At 36.9% G+C, this 16997-nt stretch overlaps 1 protein-coding gene across 1 annotated transcript in view; it reads right to left on the bottom strand.

The window, feature by feature from the left end:
* Positions 1-4471: 4471 nt before the first annotated feature.
* Positions 4472-16997, bottom strand: part of LOC104345057 (uncharacterized) — a 33864-nt gene continuing 21338 nt past the window's right edge. Inside the window, exons 8-12 of the mRNA XM_086480535.1 lie at positions 11515-11672; positions 10218-10260; positions 7326-7512; positions 5294-5429; positions 4472-4571 (exon numbers count right to left, since the gene is read on the bottom strand). Of these exons, the coding sequence (XP_086336661.1) occupies positions 4472-4571; positions 5294-5429; positions 7326-7512; positions 10218-10260; positions 11515-11672 (624 nt within the window). The remainder of the gene's footprint in view (positions 4572-5293; positions 5430-7325; positions 7513-10217; positions 10261-11514; positions 11673-16997) is intronic.

The following is a 16997-nucleotide window of genomic DNA, read 5'->3' on the forward strand; positions in this document are numbered from 1 at the left end:
GTTTAAACAGAGAGAATCATGAGACCATCTATTTGACTGGTTGGACTGGATTTGGAGTATTCTGCAGACTTCACATCTCAGCCCACAGACTGCATTCATTATGTGAAGAAAACTGGAGGAAAAGTAGTTCTTCAGTGTGGTTTTTGCTGTGGTACTGTGGTGCACTGTTACCCAGCAAAAGCATGGATGTGGCAGTTCTGCTTGTGGCTTTACCATAACTTGTCAAGAAAGGCATTTCGTTTACTTATTTGGCCTTAAAACATTCTTATGTAAAGGTCACAAATAAGTAAATGTAAACTGCATGGTATTGAAATAGTGCATGTTGTAAGGTTATTCATGTTAAAAGAATTAGAAATTATGTCCACGTTTAACTGCACCTGCCATCTAGTAACTTTAGCACATTAGTATGTGCCAAATTTGCCCTGGGATAAGTGAAGGGTATTTTTTTTTTTTTCAATTTCTCCATCAAAACACCTTATCCAGTGCCTTACCCTTTCTCTGCCCAAAAGATCCTTGTTTTTTAACTTTCTTTCACAAAAGCCTTACCTAAAACATCTTCATCACTTCCTGCACTTGGTGCATGGTGATAACATTTCCTCTAGTATAAAAGGTATTTGTATTAGCTGTTCAGGATAGTGAAGGGTAAAGCAGCAAACTGGATTTGTTACTTTTGTTACTCTCTCGCCTACCTTCAGGAGACATTATTACATGACTAAAGAAATTGCCATGCACTAGAGAGACTTCGTGTTTCATTATAACAAATACCATCTGGCTGTGTCGTGGAAAGCATGTAGAGTTAACAATCTCATTGTGATTTTTTGTTTTAAAAGGCATGGCTGACTTTATGACCATGTCTAACATTTGTCCTGTAGTCATACGTATGTCAAGCTAAGTGAACTATATCTCATATTAGAAGTAATGTCCTCGAGGTGGTGTGAATATCCATTAAGAATAACAGGAAAATCAGCTATGATAACTAGGATTGAGATCTTGCTAAGTCCTCTGCTGACAATTTTCATGTTATTGATACATACAGGGGAAAAACCTCAGTATATTTTTCAAAGTGCTTTTGGTCCTAGTAATACAGGAAGAGATCAAGTGTGTTACAAAAATGACTGGATGGCAGCCTGCCTGCTTGGGCACCATAGCTGCTTCACGGGAAAATGAGAACAGCCCACAGGCTACTCTGATCTCTTCTTAGATGTACAGAAAGGAACTAGCCTTGGCTCAGAGAAATGTAGCAAGCTTGCCTTTGGCTCCTCCTCAATTTTTCTGGGTTAAAAAGTAGATAAGTCCAAAGCCTGATAGCTGTTTTTTTAAAAGAATTTACATTTTTTGGTAATTTTTCAAAGTTTGTGGTCATTTCATAAATGATAAGTTTACTACACCTTAGTATTGTATTTGATTTTTGGAAGTATAAAATCATAGAGGTAAAAGACAAATCATCAAGTCCGTCAAACAGAAAGATATCAGTAAACTCTGCTGATATACTACCCAGTTAAGCAAAGAGTCCCAAGAAGTCTGCTGTGTAAACATATAGTTTTACAATAGAAATAAGATTTGATTCTGCTTCATACAGGTATGCACTCGAGGCATTTTAAATACATTTTTGACTTGCAACAAATGGGAGAAAGTACATACATTTTAAAATTTTCATATTTGTTGCTTACAATAGTGAACAAAGCATAAATTGTTACTATAACACTAATGTACTTTGGAAATTATTACAATTGGGGGAGGAATCACTCAAATTTATAAAGCACTTTATAATGATGAAAATTTAATGAGACAGTAAGAGAAAAGCCCTTATCTTGTAACATTTACTCACATTGAACAGCTCATTTCTTTTGCACCTTGCTATTGGTTTTACTGAATCTTTTATTGCTGTCAATTCTTTCTGCCACATATATTAGCATATGTGTCTTCAAAGGTTTATAAAAACAAGACATTTGGTGATCAGTAATTCTGTCTGAGAATGGCTGCAAGTGGCACTTGTTAAAGGAAAAAATATGCTGAGTAAGCTAGTAACAATTGAAGGAACAACAGGGACTGGGTCACCATGGAGTGACCAACCCTCTCATGCACCCCACTCTGCTTATTTAAATATTTGTTGGTTTGGGGTTTTTTTGGTTTGTGGGTTTGTTGCTTTTTTTTTTTTTTTTTTTTTTTTAATGGGAAGCAGATTTGTTGTGTTTAATTTTGTGTGCTTTTTTTTTCTGCTTCCTAGCTCTGAACTGTCGCTCTGAATTGGGTAACTGTTCCTTAGGAAATGTTATTAATCTCAAGTCAACAGCATTTGTACTTGACCCATATGTGTTATTTTCTCCAATGTGGAAAAGAGTAAGACAAAGAAATAATCTATACCTACTTCATCACTTGTTTTCAGAGTTGTAGCAGAAATGTGAATTTCGTTTCTGAATAGGAAAATTTCAAAATAGTAAGCAGTAAATGTAGAATATGACTATGATTAGTGCTTGTTTTCAAATGTGGTTATACATTTTACCTCAGAGCACAGATTTATACGAAGCAAGCTTGTTACTATATTTGGGGTTGGGTGCCTGTTTTCAAAAAATTGCTTACACCGTTTAACTAACCATTCTTATATTTGAATTGAATCACTCAATTCACTGTAGCAAACCATCTGAACTGTTCAACAACTTTCTTTGAATTACTATTTCTTCAAGCATCTAAAGCTAATGAATCGGTCTCCTAAAAAATACATTTCTGTTGGTTGGGGGAGCACCACTTGCTTTTTAGCTTTCTATGGCATTGCAATCGATATTTTCCAGGCTAATAATAAGAAAAAACACATAGGTGAGGTTCTAGTGTGTTGAAATGACCTCAAGGTCTAAGGACTGTGATAAAAGACAAAGTATCACAGGCTTTGTAGTAAAAGCTCACAAACAGGCAATTTTTTCTGTTTGTATTGGGTGTGTATTCTTTTCCTTTCTGTACTTTGCTGCAGCACTAAATTGTAAATTTCTTAGAATGAGATATTTAGTTAGCAAATGGCTTGAATAAATAAATGGAAATAACCATTGTTATTTTACTTGAATTACTATTTTGGGAAGCCTGGGAACTGAATACCCAGATTTAATCATGGAAGGAATTATTTTAATCTTAAAGAATAATGTTAAACACTACATATATGAGCAGCTGTAATAACCACAGATGTCTATAACCCTGATATCTCTGATGAAGATTTATGGTGCCATCTCTTACTGCTAAATTCAGAGGAAACAGTGTTTTCGATTCTTGAATTGGTTTCTCTCCACAAATGTGCTGTGCTGTGATGGTAGATGGCAAATCAAAACCAATGTAAAATTAAAATTTATGTTAAGATAGAATGTACAAAAACAGAAGTATTGTCTTGGTTTTGGCTGGGATAGAGTTAATTTTCTTCGTAGTAGCTGGTACAGTGCTGTGTTTTTGATTTAGTGTGATAATAATGTTGATAACACACTGATATTTTAGTTGTCGCTAAGTAGTGCTTTTCCTAAGTCAAGGATTTTTCAGTTTCCCATACTCTGCCAGTGAGGAGGTGAACAAGAAGCTGGGAGAGAGCTTGGCCAGGACAGCTGACCCAAACTAGCCAAAGAGTAATTCCATACCATAGAACGTCATGCTCACTATATAAATTGGGAGGAGTTGGCGAGGAGGAGTGGAATGCTGCTTGGGCACCGGTCAGCAGGTGAGCAATTGCATTGTGCATCACTTGTCTTTCTTGGGTTTTATTTCTCTCTCTTTATTATTTTCTTCCTCCTCCTTCTCGTCCTCCTCCTTGTCCTCCTCCTCTTCTTCCTCCTCCTCCTCTCGTCCTCCTCCTCCACCTCCTTCTATGCTATTTGAATTATTGTGTTTTACTTCTTTTCAATTCTCCTCCCCATCCCACTGGCACGGGGGAGGAGTGAATGAGTGGCTGCATGGTGTTCAGTTGCCAGCTGTGGTTAAACCACAAGTATTCATCCAAATCATACAAATTTATTGCATTCCCCTAGGTGTGCTGTAATAATATGTAGCTGCTAACTTTTCAGTCAGCCCAGCCTGTCCCAACCTTAAGCCTTGCACCATCTAGAAACTTAAAGGCAAACCCACTTATGAAACTTCAACACAGAAGTCTTTGGAACGGGTGCATTTGCAAAAAAAGGGGTGCAGATATAAAACATCAGAGAGTACAAAATACATGTTGAAATACAGTGATTTGTCTTTTGTCCACATCAGATAAATGTTGACGTCAGTTCACTGCTGTAAAGCAGACTTTATGCATGATCTGAGTTGAAGTAGAAACACAAAGACAGCCACAAAGAAAGCAACATTGCTTTATGTTTATTTACTAATGCTTACAAAGTTGTGAATGTATAGTAATGCCAAAGCTTAGCTGCTGCTACAGCATTTTTTGAGATTAATCATAAGACATAGCACGGAATTTTTAATGGGAAACAAGAATTGAGGGAAAAAAAGAGCTTTCTTCTCACATCCTTGTCTCCTCCAGTGGTCTGTTCATGAAATCTTGGATTGCCTGGTGTAGGGGTAACCATTTATTAATTGAAGCTTTCAAAGCTGTAATCCACCTAGAAGAAATGAAAGACCAACAGCTCTCCCTGATCAAGTGTTATGCACGCATTTTTATAAATGGTGCTTGTCCAGGTGTGTAAGTTGACAGTAAGTGGATCAGAGAGAGGCAGGAGATGGAGGAGTTGACTGTAACAACAACATATCTTGACCCCAAATTCCAACGTAAAGAAAAGATTTGTCCTTTGTTCATCAAATTAAAACCCAAATTATGTAATTAGTAGACTTTAGGCTAGAAGAACTCCCACTAACAGCTGTGGAATTTGGCTGGATTATGATGAGGGAATTCACTTTCAGAACATCATTTCATAGGCCAATTTTCTTTTTAATTGCTAATAGTCATTGTTGGAAATAAATCATTCTTGGGAATGAGGAGGACATACTTTCTGTTATCTGTAATGAGAGGTACCATAGTTTTTCCATTTAATGTAATCATCCACACATTATTGTGAAGGGCACCTTATCCAGGTTTCTTTCTGAACCTCCGCAAGCCAGCCTTGCTGTTGTTCCAGCATTGACAATAGCAGAACTGATGACTCACATGTGACAGCATGTTTTACTGCAGTTTGACTAAAGCTACAATTAAAGGGTAATCTGTGGGAGCAAGTGAAAACAGAATGGAAAGTTGTCACTAGATGTTCCCAAGCTAATATGTTCCTGCTCTCCTAAAGTCTGGCAAATCAAATTGGAAAAAAAAAAAAAAAAAAAGTCTGGGGTTTACCTTTTGTTTTCATTTACATTCTCTGCACATAAGTAGAAAGTTTTAAATTCTTCAGATGGAGGTTTGAGTTCAATTACAGATCTTTTGGAGCCCAGAGACTGTTCACTCACAATATACCCCTGTAGGTAAAGGCCACCTAGACAGAATAAAATAGCATGCATCATGTATATTGCAGAAACCATTTATGATATTACTGCCAATTACAAGCATACTAGCAATTCTTGCAAATTGGATTTTCAGATGCCTTGTGTTGGGTATTTCAACAGAGTTGTACAGAATTTACATGTAACATATTTCAAAATGTTAAAGTTCAGGGTTTTTTTCTGAAAAAAATTGTTTTGGAAATAGTGTAGAACATGCTTCCTGTCCAGCAAATGATTAGTGGTATAGCTTTATTTAGCTCTTCATTAAATAAGAAGTGACAAAGTATTTTGTACAACTTTTGATGTTCTTTTTCTTTCCCTTAAAAACTAAAGGGATATGAATTTCCACATTAAAAAATATCCTAGAGTCAGCATTTGTAACTGGAACATCATTGCACCCCTGCTGCTATTAGTAAATGGAATGTCATTGCAAGCTGCACCAGCTGTGATGGAAAGGCATTAGACAGGATTTGGTTTTCAGGCTGTTTTCATTTTATTGTTTTTTTAGGGGGTTGTTTTATTTTGTTTTGTCTTTACAGACCTCACTTCACTGCAACAATGTGTATGTTCATTTTATACATACATGGTGAGTAGCCAAAAAGACCTGCAGACCTGGTTAACTTAGCTGAATGTTCCTGTTATTGTCTTCAGTGTCTGTAATTGTTTTTGTGTTTAGTGACAAGAGCATCAGAGTAATGCTATAACATTGAGAATGATACGGGGGAATCAGAATCTGTAGTGAAATTGGAAAAAAACCCTATTTGCAATAATGAGAAAACTCTACCATTTACAAAATTCATATGTAGTAGGATATTTAAATGCCAAAGTGATATATTTAGCAGCAGGAGCATAGGCTTGGGTGTTGTAAACACATAATACATATTATTTTGCCTTTCCACTAATTCATTGCTTAACTCTTGGCAAGCTTTAGCTTCAGTTTCATGTAGAGAGGAAATCACTAGTCATTTCATATGTATGGCCTTTGGCAGATGAAAAGTGCTGTGTAAATGCTATAAAGTGGAAAGCCTCATGCCTGATCTTGTGGCAAACAGCATAAACCCTAAGAAAACAGTTTTCACTTTTGTTCTGAAAGCTGGCTAGTAAACAGAAGTACAGGAGTATTTTCTTTCTGATTCTTCTGACTGCCAGCTTCCTTAGCACAGGAAGAGTGCATTTGCAGGTCCTGACCCATTCCCTCTCCCTGAAGCACCTCTATTTTTTTTTTTAAATACCAGCTTTCATGGAGTTGTGCTTGCAGGCTCTCCTCCGTGCCTGAAACTTGGCTCCTCTACTCAGAATTGACCCGGTAGCCTCACGTTGCTGCTTTCAGAGGGTGGCCAGACACCATCTTCAGGTGTGGGGAAGAGTGCTAGATGGCCACACCCTGGACTATCAGCCTCTGCTGGAGTATGGAAGTTCTGCCTGTTGATGGGTGGACTAGCTTTGCCAAGACCATGTGAAAACCTGGTAGTGGCAGAGAAACCAGTTTGAGTATATGATGCCCCTCCCTGCAAGGATGCTGCCTAATGCAGGAGTCAACAGCTTTCAGAGACTGCCATCAGTGGCACTGGTTCAAGCCACTGTAAAGTGCTTTCAGAGGGTGGATCTTGTCGCTGGTACAATCTCCTGGGGCAATATGCACAGATCCTGGCCACCTCTATTTGAGAAAGAAAAAGTCAGACTGTGGGAAGAAAAGGAAAGAAGATGGGGGGGGGGGGAATGAGGTGGGTATTTTATGAAAAGAGACTGAGTCTGGTCTTCACTCACCTTCACAGGACAGGGTGAATTTGCTGATAAGGAACTCTCATTAATGGCTAAAGTTCTATTTGGAAACTGCAGTCAAAGATTTCTGCTTTAACAATCAAATAAAACCCAGCAGCTGTCCCTACCTTGGGCAGGTGTAGACCGAAGGGTGGCATAAAAGTACAAACAGCCATCCTTCAGAATGCAGTAGTGCTGAATCCAGATGTCTTTGCTTCTGTCCAGTTGGTGGAGAAGCCCCAGGCACTCTGGGTTTTTGATAGCCAATGGTGGAAGTGTAGTGTTATGCAATGTGACATCTACCCACACATGGTTCTGTAAAGTAAGCATGTAATAAAAAGTTCTGGTAAGAAATTAAGGAGGACCTGCTAGTATGAAAAGACAAACTCTAGTCCCCTGCTAGAAAATTAGCTTTTATTGTAAAATTAGTTTGAAAAGACAACACTGAAAATGCAATTAGAAAAAACTGTATTTGATGGCAAATAGTGACCAACTTCTATTTGCTTCTTAAAATAATAACTTGTCTTTTCTGCATCTACTTTATTTTTCAGTACAAGTCTTGTTGGTAGAAACAGGATTATTTTAAAGCTGTGTGAAGAAGCCTTTTCAAAAAATTGTCTTGCTGATTGTCTGACTTCAGCAGTCTTTCCTGTGTGCAATCTGGCAAGACAAAGTTCACCATCTACCCTCTGGGTTTCAGAGAAAGTGTAGTGTCTGAGGCCAGAATACAGCACCCAGGCTTGGATGGAAGCACTACCACACAGAAAATATTTACAGATGCCTTTCCATCCCTTTTTGGAAAGCAAAGCCTTTTTCATTACTAAAATTATCCTAGTGACATTTACAGGTGAAGATAAAGCTCAACCCATGACATGCTGCCATTGTGTAAGCTATTTGTATAAGAGAATCCAAAAAGCAAATCAGGAAAAAATAAACTGTTGTTTAATAAGCTAAGTTGTCTAATGTGAGATTAAAGCATTTCTTCTTCTCCTACTGTGTTTTGTTTATCTGCAATATGTATTTTGAATTCTACATCAACCAGTGCAATTGTGATTTGAAATCCATAGGGACAATGTGTGTAATATCAATAGCATCCTGTTTGCTTCCACAGAGCTTTTCTTTTGCATTTGTTTATGATATTTTTTTAGCATCCTTGACAAGGCAAAGACGGAAAAAAGACCTGGCACAACATAGCTAGCTGTATTCTTTGTTATGAATGGGAAACCTGCTGAGACTTATTGCAGCGTAGTGCAGAAGAGGACGTCAGTAATACTAGGTGTATTCATAAAATAGTTATCCTTGTAGATTCATTAACATGACATAGTGTCACAATACTGGTCTGTTAAATCACTGTGCTGTAAGCCCTACTGTAACAGATCAGCTATTGCAAAAAGTTAGTAACAAACAGTATAGCAAACAAAAAATAAGGAAAATATAAGCTATTTCTATTCAACTGAATGGAAAGTCCAGTTAGAAGGAACAGATATAGGGTTCACTAATCTGTTCAGATAAAGCAGTCAAATATAAGATACAGTAGCACAGAAAGGAGCCAACTTACTCTGTTGTTGTTAATGGGTAAATGCGTGGGAGATCTTTCTGTACACATAATGTTGGAACTTCCTTTCCAACAAGTGATTTTTCCATGTTACACTAAAGAATGCCTCTTTTGATGTGTTTTCTTTTGTGTACATGTGCCTTTGTCCTCCTTTTTTGCTCAGGCTAATTTTTGTTTCTTTTGGCTAGGGTGCGCACTTTAAATTGATTTATTTTTGCTGTTTTTAAGTATGTAGATTCTTTGTATTCTTTTAAGAAACACTGTCAGGTAGAATATATTTGGAAACAAATTTGGTTTTGCAGATACAGTATTATCAGAAAGCTGAAGCCGAAAGAAATATATGTTTGATTAATTTTATTTCAGTGGAAAAGGAACTAAAGTAACAATAGACACACCCTTTCACTGTTTGGAAACCCTTCACTAAAGCACGCTGCTGAAGGAGTCACTCATGTACCCTGAGTTGAGAGAAGGAGGAAAGTAAATTTTTTTTTTTTTTTTGCACTTCATTAATTCAGGTTATAATCTGTACCTTGCAATTTTCTTATTTTTTTATTGATGATTTTATTTCATCTGCAAAAAATGTAGACTTTGATACTCTGCATTTGAGCCTCACATTCTTTCCACTAAAAACCAAGCTGGTTCAGTATCTAAACCTTCTTAAAAAAAAAATTTTACGGATCAACAGCATATTTTTAAAAATGTGGTCTGCCTACTACAGACACAGGAAAGGGTAAGAATCATGGGGCCAGGAAAGGGCAGGCTAAAGTGGCTTTGACCCCTATGCTTCCAGCCGTGGAAGTACTAAAATTAGGTTTACAGTTCCCACTTCAGGAGTCAGCCAGGGACTATTCATACTAAATTATTTTGGGCTGAGCAAGCTCAAGATCAACTATAGCTGTGTTTCTTCCAGCCATATGGGCCAGTAGGCAGTACAGCTGCATAAAGAGATACAGTGCTAAGTCAAAATTTACTTATCTTTCTTCATCTCTGAAAATACGGAAAAGAACTCAGCAATGCCCCCTGCCCTCCTTCTAATATTGTATTGGAGAAAGCAGGTAACTTGCAACCAAGGCAGACTTGCAGGGAATAGGTAAGAAGATACAGGACTTCTCTCCCTTTACTCCAAATAGTATTACCTAGTATAGAACATGTGGTTGTGAGAGTTGTCTCTCCCCTTCCTCCCTTCCCACTAACCTCATTTAAAGTTATGTTTCTGAACCACCTTAAAGCTGCTGATATCTGGAGAGGGAGCATTTTGATTCATTCCACCATATGGCAGGAAAGCATATTTGCTGGGTCACAATAAAGTCTGTGTATGGCTTAGACTGGATCCCAGAAGCCCAGAACAAAACTATGCAGCTTCCACATTGCTGTCTGCACCTGACCGTGCACAAATACATCTACTATCTCTCAGTCTTCTGCACAAACTGCTATACCCATGCTTCTCATATAAATAAAGCATTACCTGATGGACAGGATGCACTGCTTTATCCATAGCCTCCAGCCACCTATAACATAACAAAAAATGAGAATAGCTTAGTTTGGTAGAGCAGAGTAAATATGCTTCACTGCCTCTTTTAACTCTCGCTGACACAGCATCTAAAGGGATGTGCAATTTTTGGGACACATTAAAGACTTCAAGATAGAAAATTAGTGGATTAAATCTAAATAAATATTGTTAACTCCCAGAAAAATAAGTCTCAAAGCTTGCTGTACAACATGCTGTAATAAATTAAGGCAATATTTCAGACAAGGGAATCTATATATGTTGCATATAGTTCAACATATCAGGCTAAATGATCGCTCTTCTAATAACTTCGTTATAATGTAGATAAGGAATTCGTGGGAAACATGAAGAATCCTGACATTGGAGACTACAGAATAAAGCAAACTATTTGTTGGCAATGTTATTCTTTTTGTGCTATGGATGCTATAGAATTTGGACGTGGAAAATGCTCTGATATTACAATGGTGGGTGCTATGTTAAGTAGTAAGATGATATAAAAAGACGGGCGGATGAATACCAAATGTCATGCCACTTCATAGCTTTATATTTTTGATAATTCATGATAAAACAAAAAGGAAAAAGATTAGATTTTAATACATTTTGAAATTAAAGCCTAAAAGGTTGTTACTTGTGTTTTGGGTGATTTTAGTCTCTTTGTTTTGTCAGCTTTAGTCTTTGGGAAATGCAAAAAGACTATTTTTTAAGTCTAACTCTGAGTCAAACTCAAAGGCATTGCTTCATGAGAACCAATTTGCTTTTGTGGCTTACTTGCATTTTAAAATACTAAAATGACAATATGACAGAGTGACAGAAAAGGATATGGAAGATGGGACTGTGTTTATTACTAGCACTGCCGCTATTGGGCATTCCAGTGAATTGATCGATAAGCAAGTTTACATCCACAGGAAGATTTACACTTCCATATGATATAACAGTGGGAAAAAAGTCATGAGAATATGGGTGAAGACTTTTTTTGTGGAGATAAATCAAGAATTCAGGGGGATCTTGAGCAAAGCAGGAATATTCAAGACTTTATGAAAAAAGAATTCTCATTAAAAAAACTATGAAGCTGGAAAATAATTTTTGAAACTTCCACAAATGAAAATTAGAAACATCATCTTCCCATAAGTAGCTGTCAGACTGTATTTTTTCCTAATGATCAAGGCAGGTATTACGAACATCCTCAAAAAATTCAGATTCCCTCTCTCCACACCAGAATAACAAAAAAGACCCTGTAAAATGAAAGATCATTTACCTCTTCATTTCTTGGTTGGAAGTTGCACAAAAGTAGAAAATCCTGTTTCCACTTTGAGGTACACATTTAAAAACAAATGGTTTACCCAGACTGGTGTCAACACCAATTTCTGCTCCTTCCAGCTTTGTTACTTCCAGGGGTCTGCATTTTCCTTCATCCTACAATTAGAGAGAAAAACTTGCAAAGTTCAGAACTAATCTGAAACCAATCACTGTGAAATGGGGATAAACTCAGGCAATATTCAAAGGGGTAGAAGGTGGTGATAAGCTCTTATGCTTTTGAACTATCATATGGTTTAATGATCAGCGCCAGAAAACACAGTGCAGACACAAAAGATGAACTAGTTAAACACCTCTAAATCTGCATTTCTATTTTTGCTCTCTTAATTGTTTTGCTTTCAGTTCATCATACCTGCATGTGGAAATCTCACTAAGTATTCATAAAGATTCTAACTTTTGGGGGTGCAGCTGACTGAGAGTGGTATTTTCAAAGTGCACTGAAGAATTTAGGAGCATGAGTCTCTTCACTAAGCAATGCTGATTGCAGTCTGGGTTTCTGCTGAAAACCTCGCCTTATATGTGCAGATAGAGGGAAAAAAGATTCACATTCAGAAAATAGCATAATTTAAAAGGCTGGATTTCAGTTCCTTTGCAAAGTTGCTCTCAATATCTATGTTCATAACCCTTCCCATTAATATTGGACAAATTTTGATGGAAAGCATTTCAAAGTCTGTTACACCATATTGTTCCTGATTGAGTTAAAGCTCTTTGTGACTGAAGGGCATTTCAAATTTCTTTCTCTGTGGTTAGTTATAAGAAGCCATTAAGCTCCTTAATGTAAGTAAGTTGGTGAAGCAGTTTCTCCCCTCACTATCACAGCCCAGCTCCCCTCAAGTACATGTCTTAACTCAAAACAAAGGTACACCCATCTGGACAGTGAATTCTAGCTGTGTTTTAAATAATATTCTTAGCCCCCTTGCTTTGAAGAGCTATGACTGAAGCTCTAACAATTGCATCAAATCTGGCAGCAATAAAATGGAAAACATGAGGTAACACTGGGACCTATGAAGAGCATTACTGCCATTTGCAAAATACACAGATGGTGGAGTCTCAGAATAAAATCAGTTGATGGCAGTTAATTAAATGTTGTGAGTAGGAGCTGAACTGTAAATGCCACATGTAATTTTTTTATTAGCTTAAAAATAAACATACCTGCCCTTCCTGGAACAAAATATGCACCTATGGCTATTAGATAGTTAAATACTTGCTTGTATGCTTATTGACACCTATAATTATCCCTTTGTTATACATGGTTTTCTGTAGGAATAAAGTAACTCCTAATACTGAAAAAAGTATAAATAAACACTCATGAATGCATTTCCTTGATATTTCTTCTTTTTTTCTTTTTTCTTTCTTTCTTTTTTTTTTTTTTTTTTAGTGCAAAAAACATAAAGTCAGTACAGAAGATGAAGGCAATCCTGAAAGTCGTCAGTGCTCTGTAACTTACTTTACTTATATGCCTTTGGATACAAAAGTACATTGCAAGGACAGCATAATTAAAATACATATTCAGGCTCCAAATCTCATTTTAGTGTAAAGAACAATAAATGCTAGGTTGATGAAGTGTTATTCAGCAGGATACTGTCCATGGTCTGGGTTCTGCTGACTGTTCCAGCCTGAAAACAGTCACTGCAGATACTGAAATGGCTGTATGACCACTATTACTGTACATTCCTATAAACTCCTTTTCTAAACACTTTCTGTGCTGTCTAGAATGAGTGCAGATAGAGCTCTGTGTCATCAAGATTGATTTATGCCCACTGCATTTCAAATGAATACATCTAGGAAAGCAATAAGATGGATTCGAGGCATTCAAAGTGAGACCAAATGTCCTTCATTGACTAATAGGCAGCCATGCTCCGTTAATTCAGACAAACCAGATGTAAGGGCCATTTCTTTTCACTCACGTGGCTTTAATGAATAAAATCTTGAGAGCATTCCTTTGGCAAATACCCCTTTGTTACAAAAAGTGCTAAAGGTATATTGCTGAAAAAATAATTATAAAAGTAGTTTCTTATACCTGTGCCCGGAGAGTAATCCACTGACTATACCACCACTACTATGGAACCTACTATAACTATGTGATGCTGCTTGAGTTGATGATGTGTATCATACAGATTTAAATGAACTAACTCAGATTTTAGCTACTACTGTTCCATTCTGCACTTAAGTAAAAAAGACTTTTTGTTCTCTCAAAGCTGTTTCATGGATTCTTGGCAGTCTGCAGCATCTAACATGGATGGAGTCCTCTGGATAGAAGGCAGAAAGCTATACTGCTTTGGTAAATGTTAATCTAAGAATAACAGAAACATCTGAAGTAATGCTTTCCTTGCTGTTAGTTTTCTTCAGATGGCCTGAGATTTAAGGAAAATGTTTCTGCCAAAAAAATGAAAATATTAAACAATGTATAACTATAAGAAACTGAAATAAGGGAGAAATACGAATAGAAAAGTAGATGTCTCCTTCCATTATTGTATGAAACAGTCATTAAAGTAGTGAATGTAGCCTGAGGCATTCACAAATCAGCCCTATTTAATTTGGTGTAAATACTTCCAGAAAATAAATGACATTCATAGCATTTCCTGAATGATTCTCTCTGTTCAAACAATTTTGAGCAGAGTTATATTTTCTATTCTAGATAAGCTTCTTTGTCCATTTGAAAGAAGTTGAAAAGAAAAATGAACATTTTGTGCTATTTGCAGTGAAAGAAATGAAAATTGTAACAGGAATAACTATGAAAAGATTAAAATTAAGCTACACAAGAGATGGCATGTACTAGGAAAATGGAATAAAAGTAGCTTTAAAGAAAACAGGATTAAATCCTAGAAGAAATAACAGACAAAATCTAAAACACAATGTGAAAACTGAGCAGTGCTAGAAATCAGAAAGGAAAGCTCTGGAGACTGTCAGTGGAAAGCATAAGGTAGTCACCCCTAGGTCACTGGTTCAGATGGGTTTCAGGTCAGTAGTGGCATAACCAAATTTTTGACTGTGTCAAAAATGTCTTCCTCTCAAATGTGTGAGGAAAATGAACTCTTTAATTTTGCTACTTATTTCTCAATTGCCTAACTTTCTCCATCACAGCTGACGTGGCCACAACCCTCCCTGGCACTCAAGATTTTCACCATCTGTTTTTTTTCTGGTTTTGTCTGACTAGATTCTCTGAGGTCTAGTGCTGCTTGCTTAGTAGTATCTCGAAAATTTTCCCCTCCCTATCTCTTTTTCTTTAGTCACTGTGCTTTGTGGTAGGCCCAATGTTTGGATATTTAGGAAATTATAGCTAGAGCCTGTTTACACTTCTTCCTTGAGTTGACCACATTGGTGCAGAGGAGAGACTAAGACTTTTACATCTTTTTCCCCTACATCTTTTTCCTTTCCCCTTGAGGAAAGGATTTGCATATGTCAGTGAACAGAGAGCTCTAAACTCCACAACTGTTCGTATGGCATTTCTCACCCATAGAGCTGAATTTATTTGGTTTTTCATTTTGTTTTCCTTTAAACAATTCACATCTAAACTAGAGAGAGCAAGACAACAGTATGAAAAAAAATTAAAATTTCCTCTAATTTGAAGAACCTAATTATCCTACACCTAACTGTATTGGCTGTCAGATGAAGTACAATCAGGTGGTCTTGTGATACAACAAATCTTCACATTCCAGTTGGATCTTTTGTTGAGGTTGAGTAATTCACTGCAATTAATTGCACAAAAGGTAATAAACAGTTTGCAGGACCAAGCCTCACAGGAAGAAGTATTGATTTGATTTAAATTTTGAACAACTTGAATCAGGTCAAAAAACATATCCAATTATGACTCTTTCTTTGGGTTAGGTATGCAATCTGGGAGTAGGCCAAAATTAACTTGCACATTGTATCAGCCAGTGTTATTTCTCATGTATTAACAGAAATAATACAGTGGAAGTATTGGAAACCTTGGATTCAGCAGCTGTTTGTAAACTGAAAAATATATCCTGGAGCCATGGGAGTCATGGAAAATGTAGAGAAGTAATCATATGGTATACCAGCTGCAAATAATGTGGCAGATCCCAGACTATGATGATAAAACTCCAAGCAAGAATGAAGAACAAATAGAAGTGATATCTTTATAAGCAATAGTTCAGACCTAAATCTATTTATAGTTAAGCCTTTTACATAAAGTGCTTAAGCTTAGAGATGAACACAGGCTTGCTCAAGAGAACAAAGGACCGAATGTTTGTCATAGATTGAAATGATGTGAAGGGTCCACATATGGCAGGCAAGGGATTTCTTTCAGGGTATAATAATTGGACTCTGTACACACCACAGAAATTAAAATAAATTAAATTATTTTTTTCCCTCTCTATTCTGTTCTACCAGGAACAGTCTTAAGGGTGCACATAAGCAACCAGAAGCATGTACTGTAGTGTCTGAGTTACAAAATTTTTGTAAATACACATTCTATAAAATGCTGTGTTCCCATGGACAGCAAAGACAATTGTAAAAAGAAAAGGGAACAGTTAAGTCGGCATTTAAATTTCCTCTCTGTGTTTAGGGAGGGCGTTCACTTGTTCTGTGAGGCCTGGGTGCAAAGCGATATGTCTTGATGTGAATAAAGGGTAAGTGGAAGTCTGGTATCCAGCTGGCTACATGAGGTATGCTAATGTTGCTGTTGAATCTTATTTGGAATAGAGAGAAAGAGCAGCTTGTAATACAGTCTCCAGTTGTTCTGAATGAGGGTGCGAATGAAATGATTTACAAACACAAACATACCCTAATAGAGACAATCAAGGAACAGCAATTTCCTTCACAGAGACACCATTAATTAAAGAATATTCAATGAGGAAAGCATCCTGCTGTTGAGAAAAAGTGAAAAATATGGACTCCTTTGAATGTAAATAGCACTGTTATAATTATCTGAGCAATACTTAATTGCCAGTGTGATGGCTGCATTAGTGAAATAAACAGAGAAGACAAGATTCTGTTGAGCTGTTGAAATGGACTGGCTTCGTAATGGAAACAGGAATATGACCAAACATCTGATCATTTAGATGATGTAATAACTGTTTACCAGGCTGGGGTCTGATAGCTTTTGGATGTTAAGGAATGCACATTTTTGTTCCTTCACCTCAGCTTTGAGACACTTTGCCTTAGTCACTCACGTCATGCCTGGGGGCTTCCTAGAGGCATTGAACTTGTGAGCCTAAGAAATGCAAATTGTAATTATTTTTTAAAATGACATTATTATATATAATCACAATGAAGACTGACAAAAACCATATCCCTCCCCTTCCCTGTTGTCACTGTGTTCAGGGAGAGTACTTCTCAAGAGTATGTGTTGCAGTTTTCTTGCAGCATGTTTCAGAGCATTACAATCGTGAACTATATGAAGGCCATTTCTCTGAGGCTTGGGCTACATGTAACAGTGAATTTGCTCTTTATTCACAGTTT

The sequence above is a fragment of the Leptosomus discolor genome, chromosome Z (genome assembly GCF_034619465.1).
Source record: "Leptosomus discolor isolate bLepDis1 chromosome Z, bLepDis1.hap2, whole genome shotgun sequence".
Taxonomy (NCBI): Eukaryota; Metazoa; Chordata; class Aves; order Leptosomiformes; family Leptosomidae; genus Leptosomus; species Leptosomus discolor.